Here is a 26,065-nt window from a genome sequence, read left to right on the forward strand (position 1 = left end):
TTTAAAAAAATACTCTATATGTATAAAGTATATAGTATATACAACCAGAGCTCCTCTTCTTATCCTTTCTTCTGGGTGAAAACATTCTAGTCGCGTGCACCGCAGCGACAGTTTAAGGTCAACCCCATCGTTCTATTACGGCAATTACACACTTGCACTACACTGTACATTCCTCACGTCTGGGGACATTACTATGATTTACAATACCACAGTCCCAGCAAAGCAGGGGCGGGAAAACCCCAAGCAGGTAGATTTCTGTAAAAGGTGTTCCTCTTGTTACTTACGACGACATCTGTTGAGGGCTATATATTGTTTAATGTGAAAACAAAAAAATACTAGAACTAAAGCTAAAAAGTTCAAGAATATATGTGTTGGCAGCAGGCTATTGCTTTTGCAGAGGCACCTGTCGAAACAGTAGACTGTGTAACATATTTTAGCTTCCCCCCCGCGGCCTCTGTCATGTAACAAGCCTTCTTAAAGATTTCAAATGTATCCTAAATAGTCCTTCACAGCTTGCTAGAAACACACACATCTACATTTTCAAGATCATGTTTAAGGCCAAGCACTCCATTGGCCACAGTTGAACCCAAAGCACTTTGAAGTGTTATAGGAGGTTTTCTATTGACTGACTAACATACTCACTTTTGAAATATTGATCAGCGTGAAAATGGTAGGAAGTTAAGGAGAAGATGATACCATGCTACAAGCTGCTGTGCTAATTCAAGGACCCTGCTAACTTTGGCATCGGCTTGACCCCTTTGAACACATGCCCACCCATATTAACATAGTCTTCTGCATATTTACAATTTCATGCTTTCCAATCTTAAGACATTGGTAGTTAACTTAGCCCAGTCGTTTCAAGTGCAGTCTCATTTATAAGATGGGCTGGCCAGCATCTACACATTGGCACTCGGTGACATGTTAAAATGTTTCCATGAGGTCTCCAGTTACACTAGCAATTGGAGTGATCGTCGGGCCCTTTACACTCTTTTCACATGTGTTAAAAGAGGCTCACTGGGGGGGAGGGGGGGGATGTAATGAAGAAGCTCTCGTGACAGCAACAGTACTGAATGAAATACTGGATTTTCAAAGACCGGGGGACCTCATAAACAAAGAAAGGGGCTGCAAAAAAGACAGTTTGGAGATGTTGCACTTGGCAAGAAATAAGAGAATTCTGTGAGAAAATAAATTGAATTTGGTGTAGGTGGTGATTAGAAATCCGATAGCTGTCAAAATTGCAGATCAAAAACAAAAAGTTTCATCTGGGTTTCTCCTTAGTCCAACTTTGATATTTTGCTAAATTATTTCAGAAACAAATAGTACTCGATATGGATGACAAAATACACATAGCCTATAATGATGTCCTTGGCAGTGTCAAATGAGCAACAGTTTGATGGTTGAAACGGAAAAAAATTGTCCATCTGTAACACTACAAGGCACAACTCCACTAAAGATATGCCAATTGCATACACTGAATTGTATAGGTCAGTTAAGAAAATGGCTCTTGGGCTATCTAGAAACAGTAAACTTAGTCACAGAGAGACATAGATTTTAAAGTCTAAATTGTTTCTGTATTCACCGCAATATATTCCTGTCTGGGTCAGCTGGGGGGGGGGGGGGGGGGGGGGGGGGGGATTGTCTGAACATTCCAAACAGCCAATCTCTCGGCGAGGAATATTTATCTATGGAAGCCCAGAGATATAAAGTCTCACCTAGAGAGAGAGGCAGGAAATGGACAGGATATTGAATTCTGGAGCATTATGTAAGACTTGCCGCCTGTTTAAAAGGGTAGCTGACATTACACAGCACACGCTAAAGCACAAGTCTGTGCCTGGGGGTCACATTAGTTTCAGAGAATGGGATAGGGCACACATAGCTCGTACTTAAATACATGTGCTACTGCTACTGTTAGGAGATGGCAATGGGTGGTTGCGTATGGAACCATATACATTCCACTCACATCATTTCAGACAGCGAAACTGATTAATACAGTAGAGCGTCTTTTTTGGGGGAAATTATGGACAGTAGATAATGGGTCAATGCTGCTTCTGTCAGTGGTATGCCCATAGATAGTATAGTATATATATAAAGTTGTGCCACAGATAAAGGGCCATATTGTATTATATGGGGTGTGTGTGTGTGTGTGTGTGTGTGTGTGTGTGTGTGTGTGTGTGTGTGTGTGTGTGTGTGTGTGTCAGTGCAGCGCTACTAATGGGAGTCAGGAGAACCCCGCTTGGCTCCCAGCACTGAGCGATTATCTGGAGCTATTAGATATAACATTGTGTTCTCTACCTGAGGGGCTGCTGGACGCGAGGCATGCTTGCAAAAACAAGTGCACCGTACACACACACACACACACACACACACACACACACACACGCACAACCGGCCCTCACTCAAAGGCAGGAATGCAATATATCTATAAGACATATCTACTCATGCCATCGCTTAATTGTTTTTTCATTTGTGCACTAAAAATCTAGAAAAGCCCTTCAGTCATTTTACAGAGAAAGTCCAATATAACTCACACAAACACACAGACAGACAGACAGACACACACACACACACGGCTGTGGTCGACTGAGATAAGAGGTGCAGATACTGCTGTCTTATGCTAAGCCCCGAAGGCCTCAACAAGATGTTTGAGTTAGTCATGGTATACACAGAGAGCATATTTACACTAATTCCCTTACATCACCACTGACTGCTGCTATCAGCTAGACACTGGAAGAGGACCTGAGGTGATGGGCTGATGCTACTTAAAACAGGGGGCCATGTATTCATTCATTCAGGCCAAAGAGCATTCAACCTCAATGTTAAAGTTCCATTTATCAATATTTTCACATCAACAGTTGAAACAAATGATTCTGTGTGATGTGAAAAGGAAGGTTGTCTAAGAACAACTGAACACATCTTTGCAGTTCTTCTGCTGAAAACTCTGAATCTTAAATGTCAAACCAATTTGAACTGAGGCGTTCAAGTGCTCCAATAAGACCTAGGAGACCCCACGAAGAAACCTTTCTTTTCTTTTGGTTTATGTGAAAAAGCTTTAAAAAAAAAGAATTGGATTTGGAATTCAAACTGCAATAAAAATGGAACTGGCCAAGGTCCAGTCAGTGGTCTGGGGTTAAATGTGTTGGGGCCAGTTTGTTTTGCAGGTGAACAAAGTTAGTCTGTCCCCCCTCAGCATGCCCCTCTGTGGCCCTCACTCCAACTGTTATCTAACCCACAACAACTGGAGCCGCCGTGGCTTGGCCGGAGCAAACAAGGGGACCAGTGTGTGTGTCGCCGACAGGAACGGCCGAGGGGAAATTCTGCCATCCTTTGCTCTCTATTCAAATTCACTGTCATGCAGTCATTCGCAGGAACACTGGGCACTACTGTGTGGCGCACTGTATGTATGTGTCTGTGTGTGGGTTATGTCTGCATAACCTGCACATAAAGTGCACATTTTCTTGCCTATAGGCGTTTGTGTGTGTATGTGTGTGTGTGTGTGTGTGTGTGTGTGTGTGTGTGTGTGTGTGTGTGTGTGTGTGTGTGTGTGTGTGTGTGTGTGTGTGTGTGTGAGAGTGAGAGTGAGTGTCAATGTGTGCGTGTGTGTGTGTGTGTGTATGTGAGGAAAGTATTCATTCTTTCCTGCCTTCATATTCACACACACAGGTTATTATCCGATATTGCACGCCAGTTGTTTTCCCCCCCTCATTCTCCATAATGCCGCTGCCGCCTCTATCCATGAATGGAGGGGTTTGTTTGGGGTTTTTTTTCCTCCGGCTTTTCCGCTGTGCACTGTGTTACCCTGGTTTTGCTCTCACTTTTCCTGGCCCGGACACAAAGCTGAGTTTTTTTTTTCACCTTCCCTTCACAGAGGAAATCATTACAGACTGAGGAGAGATGGGGGGGGAGGAACGACAAACTAATATATCCTACCCACGTCTGAACCCGGCTAAAAAAGTTGCACAGGGCAAGCCATTTCGGTTCCAATATGCCACTTTTTTCTTTTGATAAATAACCCCCCCCCCCCCCCCCCCACACTACCTCCTACAACAGTACAAAGAGTCCTCATGAATGTCTGTAGTTGCATCGGTAAGATATTCAATCTATTGGGGAGTTTTCTTGAACATGCACCTTTTTATCTGGCTTAAAGCTACGGTGCGTAACTTCTGTGATTACAACAACGCTGTCAGTGCATCTGCATGAGGACAGCCTTCCGTGATCACGCACCTTAAACTTTCTGCTTTACGTCCAGGTTTTTTTCTTAGCAGTAGAATCAACAACTTAAACCTTTTGTGGGCGCTTCTTGGGATTTTTCTGAGCTCCTGCGCCAGTGTCTGAGGGTGACATCAGTTTGTTAACGCTGCCATACTGAGAAATATACTGAGAGAGTGCTGTGGAGCTAGTAGGCTTAATCAACTTCGGGTCAACTCGTTTGGCGATGGCTTGAATGTAACAGAATATTCATTTACTATAAGAAAAGGTTACGCAGCACTATAGCTTTAATTACAATGAATCCCCCCACTACTTCCTACAACAAAGAGTCCTCATAAACATCTGTGGTTCCATCGGTGAGATATTCAACCGATTGGAGTTTTATTGAACATATGCACCTTTTATGTGGCTTCACTTATGCAAATTCTGCCAAGCATGTAAACCCCTCTCTTACTTTGCAATGCATTTCAAAGGGCAAAGCTCTCCTATGGTTATTATAATGTATTAAAACAAAAGATCCCATCCTGTTCTTGTATTGTTTTGAGCAGCATTGCATTACATTGTAAACCGGTGCGGTGCTCCAGCTTCCATCCTAACCCTGGACATCCTCTCTAAAACACACCGCAATTCCACTACCCTGCTTTTTCCTAGTAACTCAATACTGGCCCGCATTCAAATACAAACCTTTACACATGCAGGTGCAAACACACACACACACACACACACACACACACACACACACACACACACACACACACACACACACACACACACACACACACACACACACACACACACACACACACACACACACACACACACACACACACACACACACACACACACACACACACACACACACACACACACACACACACACACACACACACACACACGCACACACTGTTTACTCCTTTTTAAAGAGGTTGTCAAATCCCATCATATCAGAGCTGCTTGCCTTGGACAGAGAAAGTATGGGTTCAATCCACATGCATGGTTCCAGCAAACAAACAAAAAAACCTATGGGCAAAAAAACTAAATTAGCAGAGAAACACAGGGGAGGGTTTATGACTATTTATTCAATTTGCTATCGAGTGAGAGAGGAGAGAGACGGGTGGCTGAATTCCATGTTTTTTTCTTCTCCCCCCAAGCTAAATGTCATTTCCTGCTGGATATTTGACCACAAAGTGAGACCATGCAGAGTTGTTGTGTTGAGACACGCTGAAGGCTAGGAGGAGAACGAGAGATGTTTTGGCGGAAGGGAGAGAGAGAGAGAGAGAGAGAGAGAGAGAGAGAGAGAGAGAGAGAGAGGGGTGAACCAGAGGGCTAACCAGAATGTCCTAGTGCTTCCACGGTATGCTGAACAATTCTTAAACAGCGCAGGGAAATTGCCTGCTCCGCCGTAGGGAGGGGGAGACTTAAAGATTGGAGCACTTGATACAGGGGGCGCGGGGTGCATTTGTGTGTGCTCTTGTTTTGTTTACATGTGTATGATACTGCTCTAATAATACTGCCTACAAAAAAAGTATTGTACATTATATAGCTGCTGGTGTAATATGTGGATATGTTTATGTCTTTGTCGAAGAAATGAGAAGTTGGAAGAGGGGGCTTGGCTGTGGCTTAGCTGTTTAAAAGATGGGCTCTGGTATGAAGAGGGTTTTGGGGACAGAGATTGGAGCTAATACACAGTGAAGTAAAGGCAAAGGGAAGCACTCACCTTCTTCTTACTGCAGTAGATCTGCCATTTCTTTTCATCGGCCAGGGCAAACATGGCCTCCCTGTTTTTGTCCGTCAGGTCCAGTTCATCCTGCAACAACAAAGAAGGCCGTTACATCCACACGGTATTCATTTTCTAAACCGTTGCACATTGCAGTGTTCAATTCAATGTGATGAGAAATACTGGAGTAAAACTAACTACTACTGCTTGCTGGTTATACAATTGCCTAACCATGAAATTACAGTGGTGGTCGGCAATGCTTTTAAAAAGAATGTTAAGCTCCTAAGAAACTACAATATGGTACAAGATCACTGCAGCCTCAAAATATGTAAGGCCACCATAACCGTTAACCTCCTAAATCTAATCCGTTCGCCCTGCGTAAGTTTGTGCTAAATTTGACACAAATTCCTCAATGCCTTCTTGAAATATTGTGCTCACACGATTTGAGATCACAGTGACCTTGACCTTTGACCTCCAACATCTCATCAGTTCATATTCGAGTCAGGGTGGACATCTGTGCAAAGTTTGAAGAAAATCCCTCAAAGTGTTCATGAGATATTGCATTCACAAGAATGGCCCCGACGGACGGAGGGGGCCACCCGGACACACACTGCCTCCAGCCTTTGGCTGTCACCGGCGCAGACGCATAATTATATAAAAGGATCGGAAAAACAATGAATAAGACAAACACGACAAACATACATAATAGTCGAGCACCATTTAAAGTAATGAATATAATCCACCCATCCCCTCGGGACACAATCCCACAATCCCCCTTGTTGTTTTGTCATCCCTATAACAATACAATACAGTGCAAATCACTTTAGCAGTGACTTCAGATGTCTGGGTGAGTCACTTTCTACACAGTGACATGTCACAGCAATGTCTGACTGAGAACTGGCGGGTGTCCACACTAGGGGTGTGCACGTGTACACGTGTACACGTGTAACCGTTTAGTAAATCATAACCGTTTAGGAAAAATCAATAAACGAAAACCGTTTTTTATTTTATTTTTTATTTTTTTATTTCAAAGTTTTTAAATATGTTCTGGAGACACGCGTTTATTTATTTTACATCACTAATAAACTAATTGGGGAGGATAAAAGCTAGTCTGCCGAGAATCTGTCTGTCCCTCGGCGAGTGTGTGTGTGTGAGTGAGTGTGTGTATCGCGCACACACACACAAGGGGAGTCGCCGTGCTGGGGCTCGACCGACTCACAGCCACGGAAGAGTGATGAAAGATAACCTAAAGATTAAAGTTACCCGGATGACGTGAACTACGCTTGTAAGTAGCCCGAACTTTATAACACCTGTTCAACATGCATTTAACGTGGACATGTAGAAAGCGATAGGCTATATTAATCAGGAAATGAATGAAGCGCGATTATGACGGCGAACGTGTGTGTACCATGGACCTATTATAAGAGGTGTGTAAACGAGCGTAGTTCATGTCAATTGTGTGTTTACAGGCGAACGAACGCGTATGTGTGTGTGTGTGTGTGTGCGCGCGCGCGCGCGCCTACAAGACGGCGGGGGCACGAGGACAATGACGTCACGGTTAACCGTGTACACGAAAAAAAAGGGGTCGTGTAACCGTTTACAATTTTTTGTAACCGTTCACACCCCTAGTCCACACACACACTACAGAGACGGTGGTTTTAATATTCACCACTGCTGCTCTGCTCAATTCTTCAGCTCGGTACACGGAGCCTCCTTCAACCCTTTGAAATGCATATGAGAGCAGGAAATGAGTCTCTCTCTCTGTGACAGGGGGGTAGGGGAGGAGAGAGAGATGGATAAATAAACGCTTGGGAGGTGGGGTGAGAGACATGCATTGAACAAAAAGAATAAGAGGGTAGAAGGAGAAAGGGGTGGTGTGTGGTTCTGGAAATGGACAAGCGCAAAAAAAAAGAAAAAGAAAAGAAAATGGAGAGGATGAGATGCTATGGGTGCAGGGCTTTGTGCTTCAAGTTCCATGCTAATCTCATCATAATGGGCTGTGCTACCATGACGTCAGCCCAGAAGTGCCGGGCCTCTCGTCCCCCCCCCCCAAGAGGGAAGATGGCTACTGGTGCCAAAGGTGGGAGGAGGGGGGGGGGGGCCTCTTTAAAGCTGGCCAGTTAGATCTACAGGGTTTGTTTTCATCCATTCAGCTGGATGGACGGGGTGGGCTGAGGTGGCCCACATTCCAAGCATCCCGACACTGTGAGGAATGACATCATCTCTCGCCTACCGGTCCTTTCAGTTGGATAATCAGCAGCAGCACTATTGTGGCGTTGGTAAGAAAAGAAAAAAAAGAGGAAAAATCTGAAGAGTGTGAACTTCAAGGGGGTCTGATACAGATAGAAACCCCCCCCCCCCCCCCCCAGAAGAAGCTTAAGAGAACATTTCGGTCAAAGCGTTCTTTATCTCAGCATGGGCGTAGCTTTTTAGTTTCAACATTCGTTTCACACATTAAGCAGAACAAGTTGAGTGTCAAAACACTGCATTTGGAAATCTATACTCCTATGCATCTCCGCACTGTGAATTCAACGATACATTGTGCCCAACAACTAGAGATGATCCCACACTGTCCACATTACCAGCTACAAGGAAAAAAAAGGGTGCCGTTATTTGTGACCTTGTATGCTCTTTGAGTGTGGAGCAAAAAAATAAACATGTAACCTCTGACTTCTCTGTCCTTCAATCTTTACAGATTTCCGCTTTGGGTTTTCTGGACCACAATCCTTGTCTCCACATCCCCAGGCTTAAGAAACTGAGGAAGGAGAAGAAGCCAGCTCGTCTCTGGCCTGTCGCCTGCTCCTGGTCAGAACCCTTTGGCATGCTGTTTAGAGGAGCTGATATACTGGAAGCTGGTGTGGAAGTCAGTGCAAACGAGACACCTGGACCTATACCAGATGGGAGCTGAGCCCGGGCAGTTGATCTCTACGCTCCTTTCTCTCTTTCTCTCTCTCTCTCTCTGCTACTCCCCAGGCCTTTCAAATGAAGGTCTTATATAGAGGGGTTATATGAGAGCAGGATATACGTCAGCAATAAAAATGAGGATTTAGGTGTCTGAGACAGGCAGGTTCAACAGTTTAAAGGGAGCAGGTAACCAACCCTAGGACATTTTAGGTAATCTATAATGCATAATGCGATTTTTTTAATGTTTTTTCAACCAGTCTAGAGACTCCCAAAGTATGAAAAAGAACAACCATCTCTCTTTTTCTACATCTTCTGACATCATAAGGGGAGAAGCCACGCCCCCCTCCATTACCAACCTAACCCAGCACTACCTCCACCTGTGAAAAGCACACCCCCAGATTCCCTCGAATTTAACTGGCAGTTAAGATTCAAACCGGCGGTTAGATTCATGACCAATCAGAGCAGACTGGGCTTTTCGGAAGATGGGGTTTAAGAGACAGGCTCTAAAACTGAGTGTTTCAGACAGAGGCTGAAAAGAGGAGATTCAGCAATGGCACTGTGAGAAATGTAAAGGTTTTTTTGGACACTACAGCATGGAAACAGTTTCTAGTAGAAACCAAAATTATTATGTTGAGCCATAAAATGAGCATAACATGGAGCCCTTAAGAAATCCAGGCAGTGGCGAAGTGGGTCGGGAGATCGCCTCTGGAGTGCAGGGTCGGAGGTTCGATACCCCGCATACCCACCACATGTTGAAGTGTCCCTGGGCAAGACACTGAACCCTAAATTGCTCCCGATGGTTCAGAGAGCGCCTTGCATGGTATGGCAGCTACTGCCATCAGTATATGAGTGTGTGTATGAATGGGTGAATGTGGTAAGATATGTAAAGCGCTTTGGGGCTGAGAAAATCGGCTAGAAAGCGCTATGTAAGTCCAGTCCATTTACCAATTCAGAAATACATGTGTGACATAACGCCATTACATAAGATTCAAGATGTGTGAGTTGCATAATGGTAAAGAGTCTAGTATGGTATAGCAAGAACAAGGGAAACAGAGGTGCACAGGGAGGGCTGAGGGGCTAACGCATGTTAAGATTTCAAAACACCGACTGCATGTTTCACTTAGTTCTTAGTCAGGTAGACGTGGTTGATCTTTGGATCACAGAAAGGAAAGATGAAGTTGAGGACACCAGTGGGTGGAGGAATGTTTATGTCACGTCTGCCAGAGGACATTCTTTTTTACTTTCCTGTTCCATGCAGTATCCCACCTTTTCTTATTCTTCCACCTCCAGCCCCCATAACATCCAAACTTTCATCCAATACCACATCCACCTCGCATGGCCTCACGTCAAGACAAACACCCAAATAACACCCAAGGCCCCCTCTCTGTCTATCTTCAGAAATAACAAAACTGAACCACTTTATACTTGTGCTGTGTAAAACCTTTTCTTGATGTGCCCCCCAGTCCTCCTTTGCCAGCGAGCTGCGGTTGGGAATTCACAGAAACCAAAGCTAATATTGTTACACCTGCTGCTGCTGCCTGAGAGGAGAAGAAATACATACCTAAGAAGTCCTAAAACAGCTTCTTTCATATTTCCCCTCCAAGAACTGCCTATCGAATAATTTTACAAATTCTAAAAATGTTGCGGTTGTTGAGATATGCCTGTCGTGTCCCGTCCGTGACTGACTGAGCTGCCCCTGTCAAGTCAATGGGCTTTCTTATTCTATTACAGAAGATAGGGTTGACAGGTGGAGGTAAGTTATAAAAAAAATTTAAAAAATGTTTTAGGAATACATTTTGAAGGAATATAATTCCATGTCATCATTCGATGATTAAATTCTTAGCCTCCAATTAAATCATGTATGTGAAACTTAAACTGGTATTACTGAATGTACTCTCATAGAAAAGGTGTATCCACCATCAATTTTACCCAAAGGAATGTGGAAAGTATAACTTTTTCTCTGCGCGAACATTAAACATGCATTAACGGGATAAGTATAATAAGATAATTTAGGGCCTAAACCAACAAGATCCAATGTGATAATTAGCATATATGTCGACCAGGAAATTACTTATACATCTTTGAGGTGAAAGTTAGCATTGTTTTTTTAATACAATTAATATAAATCAATCTTTATGTTGTGTTAATGTTAATTTTACTTTTTATTGTGTACTGTCCGAATATTTGGACACATTGTATGTTGATGCTTTGGCAACATTGTTATAGCCTCTCTGATTTGAGGTGAATGAAGAGTAATACATGAGTAAAGAGGTGTGGCTGGCATAGGGGGGGAGTGGGTGTGTCTCCGTGACAACTGATTGAGAAGGTGTGAAGCTCCACCTAAATGGGAAATGTGTGTGTGGTCCAAGAATGACATCCTCTTCACATGCATGTGTGTGTCTAAACTAGAGTGTCATTTCCTAAATGGATATGAATGTCGTTGCCTCCTGTGAAGTCTTGCAGTACTGGGCTGAGAGTCTGGAGTCGGGCTGACACACGCACACACACACACACACACACACACACACACACACACACACACACACACACACACACACACACACACACACACACACATCCTGCCACTCTGGGCGAGACAGGAAGGCAAAGGAAAGACAGGCAAGATGGCAGGAAGTCATATGAAACCTCCAGGGGACCCACAGGAAGCTGTAGCTGCCATTATTGACCCAAACGAGATACAGTGAGATGGTGTGTGTGTGTTTGTGCGTGCATGCGTGCGTGTGTGTGTGCGTTTTTGCAACAGGCCCAGCCTCACAGCGAGGCAAAGACTGGCTCTGTGTAATTTACCACAAACGAGAACGGTCAGTTACCAAGTTCCTAAATTTAAGATATGTTGGGAACTGTATTTTGGACACACACACACACACACACACACACACACACACACACACACACACACACACACACACACACACACACACACACACACACACACACACACACACACACACACACACACACACACACACGCACACACGCACACACGCACGCACGCACACACGCACGCACGCACGCACACGCACGCACACGCACACACACTATTCAGATTAGTCATAGTATCCTCTCTTTGATGACTCAGTCAGTATAGCTGTTGCTAGCCTACCGCCTCTCCCTCTCGTCCAAACAAGGCCCTGACCACTTCCATGATAACGTTTGGCTCGGGACAGTACTAGCTGGCCATACAACAAAGGTAGGAAGAGAGCATTAGCAATGGGAAGCCGGTTGGACAAATGCAAAGGGAAGGAGGCAGGGAAACAGAAAGGAACGATGGTGTGTAAAAATGCAAAAGGAAACTGGCTCCCAAAAGGCTCAGAGGGAGGAGAACATTTCCATTCCCTCCTGTCATGCAAGGCATATTTCCAATTCGTGTCCGGGCCTCGAACGTCACACGGGAGGGAAACATTACGAGAGGATTTTATGTTTTTTAAAAGTGTCCCAGTTGTTCATGAAGAAGTTTGGGGTTTCAAATAAGAAAAGTCTCATTTTATCATGGCTGCATTGAAGGCCACACGGAGCGGACACTATTAAAGTGTCTATGGCACACAGAGGCAGAGTGCCCAACACTGGATTTTTGCTGGACCATTGCCCAGAGTGGTTTGGATTAAAACCGTCCCAAATTAAGAGACAGAAAAAGAATGAGGCTCCCACATAGAGAAAAACAAGAGACAGACAGACAAAACAGAGAGAAAAAAGAGGGCAAGAGATGAACACACACACACACTAATCTGATGTCTGCCAGTACTGTACTTGCCAGATGTTGGCCTAGTAGAGCTGATTCAGTTGCGCACAATTTGGCTGGATATTCTGTACACTCTATCCTCTCTCTCATCTCAACACACAACTCATCGCCGATGGGTGAAAGACAAGGTCTCCCCTTTAAATACATCAGAACCAGATTCCCCTAAAAAGTGGATGACCGCATTCATTTGCAACCTGTATGACAAAAGAATAATGCCAGGTCTCCCTCTGAGGTCTCCCAATCTTTTGCGTTTTTGCATTCTTGCAGTGTTCACTTTCCTTTTTTAAAAACATTTTAGTCTACAGTGGTTCAGCAGCATTGGGTAGTTGGGTTTGGGCCCCTGAAAACGTGTCAACACATTGTAACCATATGCAGACCTTTCCACAGTAAACGCAATGTGTTTATTGCCATTGACTGAAACCTGGAAGAGGCATTCTACTGTAGTTGTCCCCAAACCACCCTTTCTTTTTGAAGAAATTAAAATTGCATCCTGAATGACCAAAGTCCATCAGGTAGAAATTAACTAATGTACGAAAATGATTGAGCAGACCCCAGTCTCACTCACCTAAGTATGAGAGCAATTTCACATTTGATTAGAAGAAAAATAAGGTTTTTTAATCAGGGAATTGCCTTGATCAACAAAAAATAAAGCTGTCATTGTTCTTGAAGCACTGCCAAACTTCACACACATGGCCTGTATTTCAACTATGCGTGCGAGGCCTTGAAACACTGGGTGGAAAGAAACTGTTAAAAATGCACCCAGATCCGAATAAAAAAGAAAAAGAAAAAACAGATCCCAGAACTGCGGGCACACATTTGCTATCAGGAAATTGTGCAGCCAGCTGCAAATGTGTAGTTTAATTGAAGCGATCCATTAGCTCCTCTGATGTGGTCTTGTGCTCAATGTGTCCAAATCAGCAGGCGATTGCTTCCAGCTTCATTTGCATGGGGCTTGTCAAGGCCGTTATTGGCACGGGAGGCTTTCATATTGGTTTATGGCAGACTTTGAGGTTTTTCTCCGGGATAAGTTGACGCACATTTGGAAAAAACGGAGCGCAAGTGTTTACACAAGGGAACCAAGGATAGATCCCACATATGCTTGTTCTGAAATATCATTTTTGTAAGCCAAACCACAGGCACAATAAGTCATCCGTTTTGCTACATTACACATTCTATACTGCGTGTTCTATTGAAATAGCAGAGAAGTTAGCCGAAGCTTGGCGGAATTTATCTTCCATTGATAAGGTAAAAACAGCAGGTGGGTTGACAGCAGACATAGAAAGTGTGGTTCTGAGACACCAGAGCTTGCCAGTCTGTCCACTGGTGGTTAGTAACAATTGCAGAAATATATACGATAAGAGGTACCCAGTCCATCTCCATTATAACGTGTCTGTTTCTAGTCTAACTGTATCGCCAAAGCTTGGTGATCTTCCAAGAAAAGGACAATGGACAGACATGTGTTCCATTGATTGTTCGAAATTACAACCATGACGCCATAGACAAGTTACTGCTAATGATTAACTGGAGTCTATTCACTCAGCAGCTACGAGGACATAAACAAAACTTAAACATTTCTGAAACCCTAATTTTCAGTGCTAAGAATGTTATTTTTACATCGCTTTTTTTAATGCCTTTGTCTGGGTATGCTCACCCAGGAACAGCAGCTGGCATCGTAAAAACACTACCGCTAGAATTAACACACAGAAAGTTCCTCATATAGCCACTTTAACTCTGCAAGCTGAGTTTGAACTGTTGGGTCTCAAGACAGAGTAGAAGACACCAGTATGGATGTCAGGAGGACACGTGGAGGTGGTTTACTCCTCCGTTTGGCCCGGAACTGTCGCTCCCACTCTTAGGCTCCATTGAGTCTCATTCTCCTCTTCAGGGAAAAGGCTTTTTAGAACAATAATCCCTGTCTGCCATTGTCACGGAAAGACGTTATGTTATGTTAGTCTCCCATTTTCTTATTTTTCTTCAGCGTCACAAGCGCTGCATCCAGACAGAGTGACTGCTCGAGGTCTGGTCCTACAGATTCTTGGACAACTGGTTTAAAAGTGTCAGCATGTCGGGCTGCGGGATCCGTAAAGCAGATGTGGGGGGGGGGGGGGGGGGACCGATGCCTTGGCCAGATGAACATCGTTAGGTAGTTAGCAGCGTTATGCATTGGTCATCCAATCAAAGCAGACATGAATCAAAACTGTCACAAGTTTGAGCGATCGTCTATCCGGAACAACAATTTTTCCTTTTTGAAACATTTCCATCTGATCACATGATTTGAGAGTTGACCTGAAATTACATTTAGTCATTCCTTTTTGGAGTCAACAATAACGTCCATGTGTTAAAAGAGCTAGAGCAGTGCTTGTTCGTGATGTGCCAGTGCTGTAGCTTGGGTTTGGATGTGTGTCTATGCATACTGTTTATGGTAAGGGTGCACTCTTCACCTTTTTGGCCACTCCAAGGACCAGTAACGTAACAGCACAGATGATTGACCACACCAAAGTCCAGACCCACCAAGTATGAAGCAAATCAGATACATTTGCACACACACAAACAGAGACATCTTGCTTTAAAGTAAGGTTATTAGCCAGCATCTAACCAGAACCAAGAGAAATTAACAGATATGTTTACATGCATATATAACTAAATATTCATAGCAGATATGTATGACGTGGCAGAGACATACATACAATTGAACTTCAGTTGGACCTTAACCTTTGAATACTACATTGAATGCTTGAGACTGCAGTCAAGAGAAGTTGAAGCAGACTCAAACTGACATTACCCCCAAGACTAAACATCTCAGCTTGTACACAACATGATGGGATATAGCCGTCCCAGCGTCCATCATAAGAATAATCTATTCCCAACATGTGGAGGGGGCCCAGATCCAACGACAAAAAGGGGCCAAATCCTTTTTTCTCTCCTGGGTTTCGGAAAAGCTCCAAGTCAATAGGTTTACAAATCAGGAATGGATTTGTCTACTCTGCATCTGTGTCAGCCTCAATCGCAAGGCTTAGATATTTACCCCTGAATAAGCTGTGGGTCAGTTAGTCTTCTTGATTGTGGGGGGAAGCCCATGATTTGTCTAAGCACTCCCATATGAAACGGCATGTTTTTATCTAATTCCAGCATTCTCCGATGCGGTTTTATAACATTGCTTCCGTGTAAAAACCTCATTGATGTGTGCTTTTTCTTTGAGGCAACATAATGCATCAAGTGCGTCATATGAAGACTGTGTTGGTTTTTCACAAAAAAAAAGGCTGGAGTTATTACAGCGCCGAAAAGGCATTCGGTCCTTCCAGTCTGGAGACACTGATTGAGGCAATCAGTTTCTTGATTGCTACAATCCGAACTTTTCATTAAATATATTGCTGCTACTGGGTTCTTTTAATGGTTAGTGAGTTGCCAGTGATTATGAGGGAAGACAAGACTACAAATTTAGGGTAAAATCGGGTCAAATTAGCTTGAGAAATTGGAAAGAGGATTGCCACTGGGAAAACATCTGCCTTGATAACAGTGAATAATATCCTATCCCCCCAAATGGAAATTCACTTAATCTTTCTGAATTGATTTTGACAGTCGGAGGAGGAGTGATATATTCTGCAGGCAGTGAAGTTTAGCATTCCGCACAAGTAAGACCTGAAAGTGCCAGAAGCAGTTCCTGCCTGTAGCCATGATGCCGAGCACACTGCTGAGAGAGAGGGAGACAGAGACGGAGGTAGGAGGATATCTATGGTTGTGGGATACTGTTGGGAGCACAAACAAGGAGACAGCAACAGCAAAGCCCCTGTTCTTCCAGTAAATAGCCAGGACCGGCTTGCATGGCATCTGAAACTCAGAGCAGACTTCCCCATTCCCACAGCTGTTGTTTGTCTGATTCCTCTCCAAAACCATTGGCATATGCCAACAACTTCCCGCCATGCAGGCCTGGCACCAGCACAGTCCAAAAAACCGATGTCAACAGGTGTAATCTGGGCAAGAAGTGGGAAACTGTTGCATCAAAGGTGGGCTGCGTGTATTGGAAAAAGGATGAGCTTCTGAATTTGTGGAATGTTTGGTTTGGGGCATAGCCTCATCCAACCATCAAGATCCAATCCCCTTCCAATTCCTGTCCTTAATCCTGTTTGGTCAAGGAAAGGGAACAACACGCAAAAGAAAGGAAGAAAGGAGTGCACGGCTCAGCTTCAGAAAAAGTTCCAGGGTTAACACTGTCTCTTTTTTTTTACTCACCACCAGTTCGGAGAAGCGTGCGTGCAGTTCTTCGGCGGGGGGCATGGGGGCGCTGAACTCCAGCAGCTGCAGGGGCACGCTGTCCTTCAGGTTGATCTCCGGGGGCTCGCTGGTACCGAAGCAGCACAGGAAGCCCAGGCCCGGCCGCGTCCTCTTTCTGGGCGGCATGGTGGCTGTGCTGGATGTGCAGTGATGGAAGGGGGGGGGGGGGGCTAGGGGGCAGGGGGGGAGGGGGGAGTGGAGAGGACGACGAGGCTGCTATCTAGGGGGCATCATCTAGAAGGGAGACAGAGAAAAAGAGGGAGAAAAAGGTTACAGGAGATATTTACAATGCTGCTAATTTAGACATTAATATGAGTCCCCGGTGTGACTAGAGAGACTATTTTCATCCACCTCCACCTTTCTGAAAACCTTTGTTCAAAAACCCCAGTCAGATTTCTCTTTATAAGGGGAGAAGCCACCCCCTGCCCCCGTTATCAACCTAACCTTAAACTACCTCCAACTGTTCAATGTTCAGCCCCAGTTTGTTTGGAAATAAATACAGTAAGATACATGAGCAGCAACAGCCACCACAGCTCAACAAGGGGGAAATGCCACCTTAAGAAATGCATTGACCTCATCTTGAAAAAAACCCATCCAGAACAACAATAAAGAGCTCCGTCAGCACAGAGGAAGTAACAAGTCCTAAGGTTGTAAACACACTATTTTCTCTTCTACTCTCGTCCCATGTCTTCTTTTATTGCCTCCACAGTTTTGCACATGAACATATGTCAGGGTGGAGTCTCTTGCTGGGTGGCAAAAAGGGAAGCAGGGAGAGTGCCATCATATCCTTGTCTTGACATCAGTTGCTCTTATGCTTTAACAAAGACACTGCTTGTCCGTGAGGTACAATGGTGCCTGTGCATTGAATGTGTGTTTGTGCAGACCAGTGCCCCAACTCCTTCAAATGGAGCATACATTGTGTGTATATGGACAGTAACAAATGACATCGCCTACAACAGAGGTGAGGGGACTGAATAGGCCGAGACATGCTGGACGATTTCCTCAACGCTGTATACAAAAAGGATATGGGTGGTCGTGACTGTATGCATAATACACACCATAGTGTGTCCTATCGACAACATTCTTACTTGCACAATGTGAGCTTACACAGTTGCCAAAAGCTCCTTTCTGTGCAAGAGTTTGCTGCATTCGTGAATGAATGGACCTCAAGCCTGTTATGCAAACGGACATGCAACTCCAGCAGGAATAGTTGGCCAAGAATTTTTTTGTGGGGCCATCTCTATGAAGAAAAACTATCCGAGAAGTTGCTATCAAGAACACAGAAGCAAAACTAACAAAGGGAGTTTTTATCAAATAAGCGAATACTTCCGTTCCACTCCCAAATGTTTTGACTTTTATTGAGATTTTAAACATAACCCCAACAAGCATTAAGTAATGGCTGGAGCTTTTCAACCAGTCTGTTTAATATGGCAGTGAAAGTTTATGACATGAGCTTCCACGAGAAGCCACAATCTACACTACATCTACTGACAGAGCACGACTCTCCTACATCACACTCCCACACGTTGGTTCAGCCTATATACCAGTTCTCAGCGCGGCGTCTAAATATAGCCGGATGGTAAATTCTTTATGAATGCGCCAGGGCTCTCGACACAAGCTTAAAGGAGGGGGGGGGGGGGGGGGCGAAGAGAGAAAACACCACATTTCCATTTTGCCCTTTTCGTCGTTTGCTCATTTACTTTTTTCTGCCTCCTTGGATCAGCCATTCCCCTGTCAAGGCAGAGCTGTGTGCAGATGAACAAATGAACTGGAGGCTATTTTAAAATGAAAAGAAAAAAACAGAAAAGTTTATTTTTGGCTGGTTGAACACGGGAGACGCCTGAGTAGAAACCGTCAGTTGGCTTATTTTCTGACAAGTGTTGTGTTGTGTCTTCAATTATTCACTTTGATCACTTTCCATTACGGAGAGAGACTGTTTCATAGTCGTTGCATCAGTGTGCAGAATGTCAATTATAGCACGTGTGGCATCTCAAGTATGCATGTGTGCCTTTGTTGTGAGGTATATTTGATACTTTACTAGTGTGTGGGTTTTATGATTTAAGTCAGGATTGCAATACCAGAAATCCCATGATGAGGGCAGGATTAACATACTATGGGGTTCCAGGGCAAAATGACCTGTTGACCCTCCCTGCTACTCCCAATCCCTATGAACAGACACTGCAAATTGCATAAGCTAAATATAATTAAGCCGCCATTTAGTCTTTGTAAATTTGATGAAATACAAATGTATTGTGCCAGTATTACCAATGTGAGAGCGAAAAACCAAGTAAAAAAAGTACATTAAAACGGTTGCTTAAATTTGTTCATTCTGTCGTTTAACACAATTTTAATTTTAAGAAATTGCAGACATAAACCTACAGTGCTTCTTGTGTTCAACATAGTAACATTAGGCTTCAGCAGTCTATCAAGACAATTAGGTCTTTGTACTGTAGTGCGAAATTCCCCCATTTGTTTTTATCCGGGGAATGAATTTTTGCACTATAATAACTGTAACTTAGAAGATCCCCGAACGATTTGGCTTACTCTGACCGTTGAAAAGCCTAATATTAGCTTTGGCTGTAGCCTATAAAGGAATGGATTTTTACTCAGAACAAGATGTGGATAGTTTGTTTCCAATCACTTACATTGGAAAACCAGTATGGACCTGAGGGAAACCTAGAGTGATCAAAAGGTGTTTCAACGCCTGTGTAAGCCTGTAAGAAGTCTTAGTTCGAATATGAACAGTGCTTTACTACAAAATCTGTGATTTTTAAGAACACAGTACTTCTACAGTAAGTTGTATCAAACCAGATGTTTGCATGGCATGCTGAGCAAAACTTGCATGTAAAAATTGTTAAGGCACAGATGAGTATTCATTGTGTTGAGTCATGGGGGAAAAAGGAAACGGTACAGCACTTTAAAAGGCCATTTCAGGGAGGTAAATCATGGAGATTTTTTCCATAGATTGACATTTGAAAAGGCTCTGCCTCGGACTATTATGAGTGACGGCTTTTCATCGTTTTTATTACTATAAGATAAAGTATGAGCCGGTGCCAAGAACTTTATGGTGGTGAGTTAGTTATTGTTGCTGTAGACAGCTGGCAGGGCCTAATGGAAAAAGTAGCCGCTCCGAAGGGGTTTCACAGCCTTTCGGGATAAAACACAACCTCAGCCTCCTGTACTACGATCTGTGTGTTTGTGTGCGCCTGTGTGTGTCTTTGTATGTGTGTGTGCACGCCTGTGTGTGTGTCTGTGTGTGTGTGTGTGTGTGTGTGTGAGCCTTTGTCTGTGTGCACGTTTGTGTCTGCGTGTGTGTGTGTCTGCGCGTGTCTCTGTTCCTATCTTCGCTCTCCCACAGCGGCCCACGTGCGGCCAGTCCTCACTCAACACCACTTCTGCTGGCCCATGTCCCAGCCCATGCCCATGGAAAGTAGGCCAAGAATCCAAATATACACCTACAGTGTATACACATAGAAATACATTCTACTATATATACAGGGGAATATGAGAAAGCAATGGTAGCTATGCATGTGTAACCTTATTGAGTCTCTCTGTATGGTGGAGTCGCCACACAAACACAATCCAAATTGACCATGTCCACTGCCATATGTGCCCTGAGAGCCCCTCTTATCTGCCCTGCCTTTCACTGCATCCCCCTCTCCCTCCCTTCCCTCTGGGATATGCTGTCATCTCCATTATTGCTCTCTTTCAGGGTGAATGGACTGACATTTCCCTTCATCAGCCCCACTCTGACAGTAACATCTGTCATTTTTCCAAGTCACTTCCTTGTCATATTTCTGCTCCTTCCTTTTTGACGCCCATACTTTCTTTGCTTGAGAGACTGTTTTATGTATCTATAGCCTGGGCATATATACTGGGTCAGGGGGCAAACAGCTAGCCTATATCTAAAGTGTGAAACAGTAAGACCGACCTGTATCTTTGGAAGCTTTGTTCTTTGCCGTGTCAATCGAAGCCCAAATCAGTATTAGATCTTGTCAAAATAAGGGATATACGTATCTTCACAAACTGCTACCCGTCTGTACTGTGCGTTTGACGGAAACAAAATCTGGTGTTATTACGAACAGCCAAGGCCCTGTAGACGGGTATGTAAAATAAGGGGCTTGGCCAAACCCACCGTAGCTAGCAACAATGCTATCGATATAGGCCAAGATTGAATCCCTACTTAAATAAAAGTAGCCCCAACCCTTCATGGCAACGGTTCTTTGCCCCTTTGTTAAGACTAAAATACCCATTTACAGATCCTAAGCTGTATATGAACACCAGCTTTTTTTTGTCAGCGCACACAACGTTTGGAATAATCGGGGGTAATTCAACAACTCTTAAGTTAACTAATAAACATGTATATTGTCTGCTTAAGTTGTAAAAAAATACACTACACAAGTAGACTAGGCAGATGGATGTACTGTTGTTGGTCAAGAAATGGCTACAACATGTAGCTGATTGATGGATCGGAAAGAATTTCTCTAAATATTAAATCCTTTCCATGTATTTGTCCTCATTTCTCTTTGTGTGCCCACTGTCGCTGTGCTCTCCATTTTCAGACTTGCTCTTTTTCTCTCTCTCTCTCCGCTGTTCCCTCTCTGGTTCTTTCGTGTCAGTGAGTTGTCACACATCCAATGAATGTGACATGGAAAACTGCACTCTCTAACACACACACACAAACACAGAAGCGCACACACAGACACACAGACACACACACACACACACACTTACTTCCTTGCTCATCGCTTAGAAACAGATGTATGGTTGCATTAGGAAAAACTAAATCTATCACTGAAAGACTTACAGTGGATGTCTATGTTCCTTGTGCTATTTACAATCCCCTCTGTGTGTCAAAATGGTTGATGTAGGAAGAGGTGCATAGAGTTGTGTCACTGCTATCGGCTTGTCATGACAGCCAAGAAGTTCCACACACACACACACACACACACACACACACACACACACACACACACACACACACACACACACACACACACACACACACACACACACACACACACACACACACACACACACACACACACACACACACACACACACACACACACACACACACACACACACACACACACACACACACACACACACACACACACACACACACACACACACACACACACACACACACACACACACACACACACACACACACACACACACACACACACACACACACACACACACACACACACACACACACACACAGAGTGGCAGAAAGACTGAAAACGCACATTTTGTCGACATCCCTTGCTAATGCATTGCAACTGCAACAAACACGCATGCACATTCAGAGACACACCCACTCCAAGACTCAGATGTGAGCACACATACACACATGCAGTCACATATACTCACACACCGTGAGCCCCCAGAAGCAGAGAGAGAGGAGAGGAGAAAGCCTGCTGCCTGCTCTGTGTTTGGAAGAGTCTGGAGAGCAGTCGAGCAGAGAGATAGAGAGACAGAGAGAGAGACAGAGAGAGAGAGACAGACAGAGAGAGAGAGATGTAGAAGTTGAGGGAGAGAGAGAGGCAGGGATAAAGGGAGATACCGCTGCCACTTCTCATTCAGCCCCACTACCTCATCGCCTGAGCCCCAGCGCCGGGAAGTAGGTCATTGGAGGAGGAGGGGGCAATACAGTGAGGAGAGACGGGCTGCTGCTCGTAGTGTGTGTGTGTGTGTGTGTGTGTGTGTGTGTGTGTGTGTGTGTGTGTGTGTGTGAGAGAGAGAGAGACAGAAGAAGTTTATCTATGCAGAGATCAGGCTCCCAAACATCTGTGCCCGCATCATTTCAATGCTCTCCCCAACATCTGTCACACACGACACAATGCTTTTAGTACCAAATACAAAGTCAAGATTCTGTTGTTGTTTTTCCTTCTCTCCCAAAATCAAAACACTCTTTTACTCTACACATTCCCATTATTCTTTCCACTCGAACTGAAAGGTACTCCGCGTGCCCCTGGATTAACATACATATTGCTCATTCTCCTGTCTGGAGTGCGCAGACTCAAACAGGTCCCTGGTATGTGATTGTCATGATTTGATTGGATGACTGACTGTCAGTCAAACTCCCTTGCCATGACAACAACACAGACCAGACCATCGCCATGGCTGCGTCTGTGCCAAGGATCCTCACTTTTGCATTGAAAAAAAATTCAAATGTGAAATTCCACAAGGAAAACAACACACTTCTCAATGTAATACCTGCTCACCAAAGATTTCTGACAGCCGAACTACAACATCGAACTCTGTTCATCATTTGAGACACATTGAGATTGGTGAGTGTCTGTTGATGTTAGCAAACATTAGCCAGATACAAGCTAGTGTTCCCTTACAACAAACATTAGCTTGCTTACTACTATTATGATAATGATATACATTGGCCAATAATAATAATAATAATAGCATTATTAGTTGGGCTACTAATACTTGGTCTTAATAAAGTCTGCATACTACAGGTAACAGTGCTGTATCTTGGGTGGAAGTAACTGACTTGACTTGACGTAACCTGTGACCCGACTTCTTTCCCTTTAAAGAAGTACACTTGTCATCTTTTTAGAACACATGGATAGATGAGTGGATGCTTATAACAGCTATTTCAACCCCAAAGCCAGTAATACACAAGAGGTTAAGAAAGGAATGCGAGAAAATAAGCGTCCATAAAACCTTTTAAAAAAAAGTACAATAGGCATGGCACAGCAGAGCAGACAGAGCACCAGATTAGTAAGAGGCACTGAATAAAAAGATCAGAGGCAAGCCTACAGCACACATTCTTTTTCCACACATATTGTTTCTGGGTCCCACAAATGAGGACCATCCCTGCCGGGGTGCTGGGCGCGCACAAGAGGGTAGAGTCAGACTTACATAAGCAGCCAGCATCCAGATATGGGGGGGGAGGGGGGGGGGGAGCAGTGCCACGCTGGCACAGACAGGAACAAGATGCCATTAGCAGGGCGGATTAAGGGATTGGTGTTGTGGGCATGCAGCTGGCAAATGAATCACAGATCTGACTGACTGAGCCAGCACCAGTGTAAGCATACATCCTAATAGTCCTCGTGGATTTGGTGACACCTATGTTTGCTGTGGAAAAGGGATTTTCTTTTGTACGTTTAATCATAAAGTCTCATTCAAAATGGTCAAAAACTGTCATTTGAACCACAAATGATACAGGCTGGAACACCAACACACACCAACAGTTCTTAATGAAGTTGTGGGTGGCACACATGTCTGAATGTGCCCATACTAGTTGATAGTCATGGATGTGTACTGGAATTGTGTCATTTGATGTGGTAGTTCACCGCTCACACTCATTAATTTGACATGACGTAGCTATTCAAACCCAGCCATTGGATACATTGGAGACGTGCCACCCTCTGGAGGCTGGTGCCCTCGACATGGCCTCTCCGATATGGCCTACCATCCCTTTGTACTGTCTGCCTGTCTGTCCAATGACTAAATGGACGCTTGTATTATTTTCCTCTCCCCCGAAGCTACTGTCTCCAAGCCAAATCACCTGGGACACTGAAAACTCACTCTCCCATTGACCCCATCCGATATGTGGCCCACCCAGTGTCACTGCTTCAGGCCTCACAGAAGCCATGTACACATCATACATCTTGCCCCGCTAGGGTGAGAGGCCACACTGTAGCGCTAATCAATTACATTACTGCAACATACAGGCAAGCATCTCCCCCCCACACACACACATATATAAACACATATCTTAGTTTGTTCTGTCTGACACCAATTAAAGAGATTTTATTCATGGATCACTCATTCAATTATATGTGGATTAGAACCCTGGGTGGTCAGCTTACAAGATTCATGTCAAAAGAATTGTGAAATGTCATTGATCTGAGAAGCATCCTTGATTAATTCAATGTAAACATCAACACAAATGTGCTGCACATTAGAAACATGCAGCAGTGTCTAGTCCACCGCAAACATTGTGACTTGCATTCCTGAGGTGTGACATCACCCATCTATTCCAGCGAGAGTCTCCGTGGTTAGCAACGAGTTACGGCCTCGAGTGACAAATGACTGGAGCTGACAGCGGAGGGGCTACCGTTATTTCACGGTACATTTGCATGCGATGCATTCCTGCGCTCGTTCTGAAAGCACACAGAGGGCCAGCGCTTTCATAAGAGTGTACACAGAGTGGCTTTCTCATGTGGACCTGCCTGGACAATGGGCCAGAGGATTTGGTTTGGACAATTCTGCTGGGGCCCGACAGGGTAGGCTAAGGCAGGCAGGGATAGCACATTCAGCCAGTGCAACGTTACATTTCCCTCCCCTAGCTTTGGAGTCCCATGTGCATCTGATCTTCAAGTGGACAGTTATTTTTAGCGATGACAGCATGGGCTAAATCCAAAACATTCTCCGCCTCTTTAAATTGGTACAGAAAACAAATTATATAACCAGGAAGAGAATGATTTTCAAAATAAAGTATGGTGTCACTTCTGAAAGCAATTAAATACTAAGTTAATGTTACGTGTAAATAAGTTCAAACCTTAACCTTCTACGAAGAACTTTTAAATGTTTATGAAACAGTCTCAATTTTTCCTCTGATGATCATACATGGACCATAACAGCCAACGAGACCATCAGCCAAAACATTGCAATTTGTATGTAGCAATTATTCTTTCCATTGCACGGGAACGATCTCCCGCGAACCTGGACAGAACGATTTAAGTCCGGCAGAAGAGAAAAGCATGCGTTTGCTAAACCGTACTAAAATCACCATGGATGGTTGTAAAAAACAAACTGAAAGTTCCTCGTAGCCACTTTAAAGTTAAGTTTGAATAATAATTTCAATCAGTCATTGAAACCAACTCATGGTGACCATGCTTATGTTCCATCCACAGACACTCTAAAAGGGTTATAGGAGGCTACTGATAAGGAGGGTCTATGCTCTCATGCCTACGTGCATCTTCCAGGAAAAGAGCTCAGAATCACAAGATCAGAAAACCACCCTTCTCTTAACCCCCGGCACTCTTTTTAACCATCCCTCCAAACCTCCGTCATCCCTTTGCTTATGTTCTCCCTCAATCACTTCCTTTCTGCCCTGCAATCAAGATAGGGGAAGTTGTGAGGATGAAAGGATGAGACAGCTGAAAAACCTATTCAGCTGTTGGGCTGGGAGCCGTGCCTTCAGACGGTGACACCAGGACATAGTCTGGGCCAAG

At 44.2% G+C, this 26,065-nt stretch overlaps 1 protein-coding gene across 5 annotated transcripts in view; it reads right to left on the bottom strand.

Annotated features, from left to right (window-relative positions):
* Nucleotides 1-26,065, bottom strand: part of daam2 (dishevelled associated activator of morphogenesis 2) — a 110,505-nt gene that overhangs the window by 52,907 nt on the left and 31,533 nt on the right. For all 5 annotated transcript variants that reach the window (XM_080042307.1, XM_080042305.1, XM_080042306.1 and 2 more), the window contains exons 2-3: nt 16,818-17,093; nt 5,924-6,013 (exon numbers count right to left, since the gene is read on the bottom strand). In XM_080042307.1, coding sequence (XP_079898433.1) covers nt 5,924-6,013; nt 16,818-16,985 — 258 coding nt within the window. In that variant the 5' untranslated portion in view covers nt 16,986-17,093. The remainder of the gene's footprint in view (nt 1-5,923; nt 6,014-16,817; nt 17,094-26,065) is intronic.

This window comes from Ammodytes marinus, assembly GCF_949987685.1.
Source record: "Ammodytes marinus genome assembly, chromosome: 15".
NCBI classification, from domain to species: Eukaryota; Metazoa; Chordata; class Actinopteri; order Uranoscopiformes; family Ammodytidae; genus Ammodytes; species Ammodytes marinus.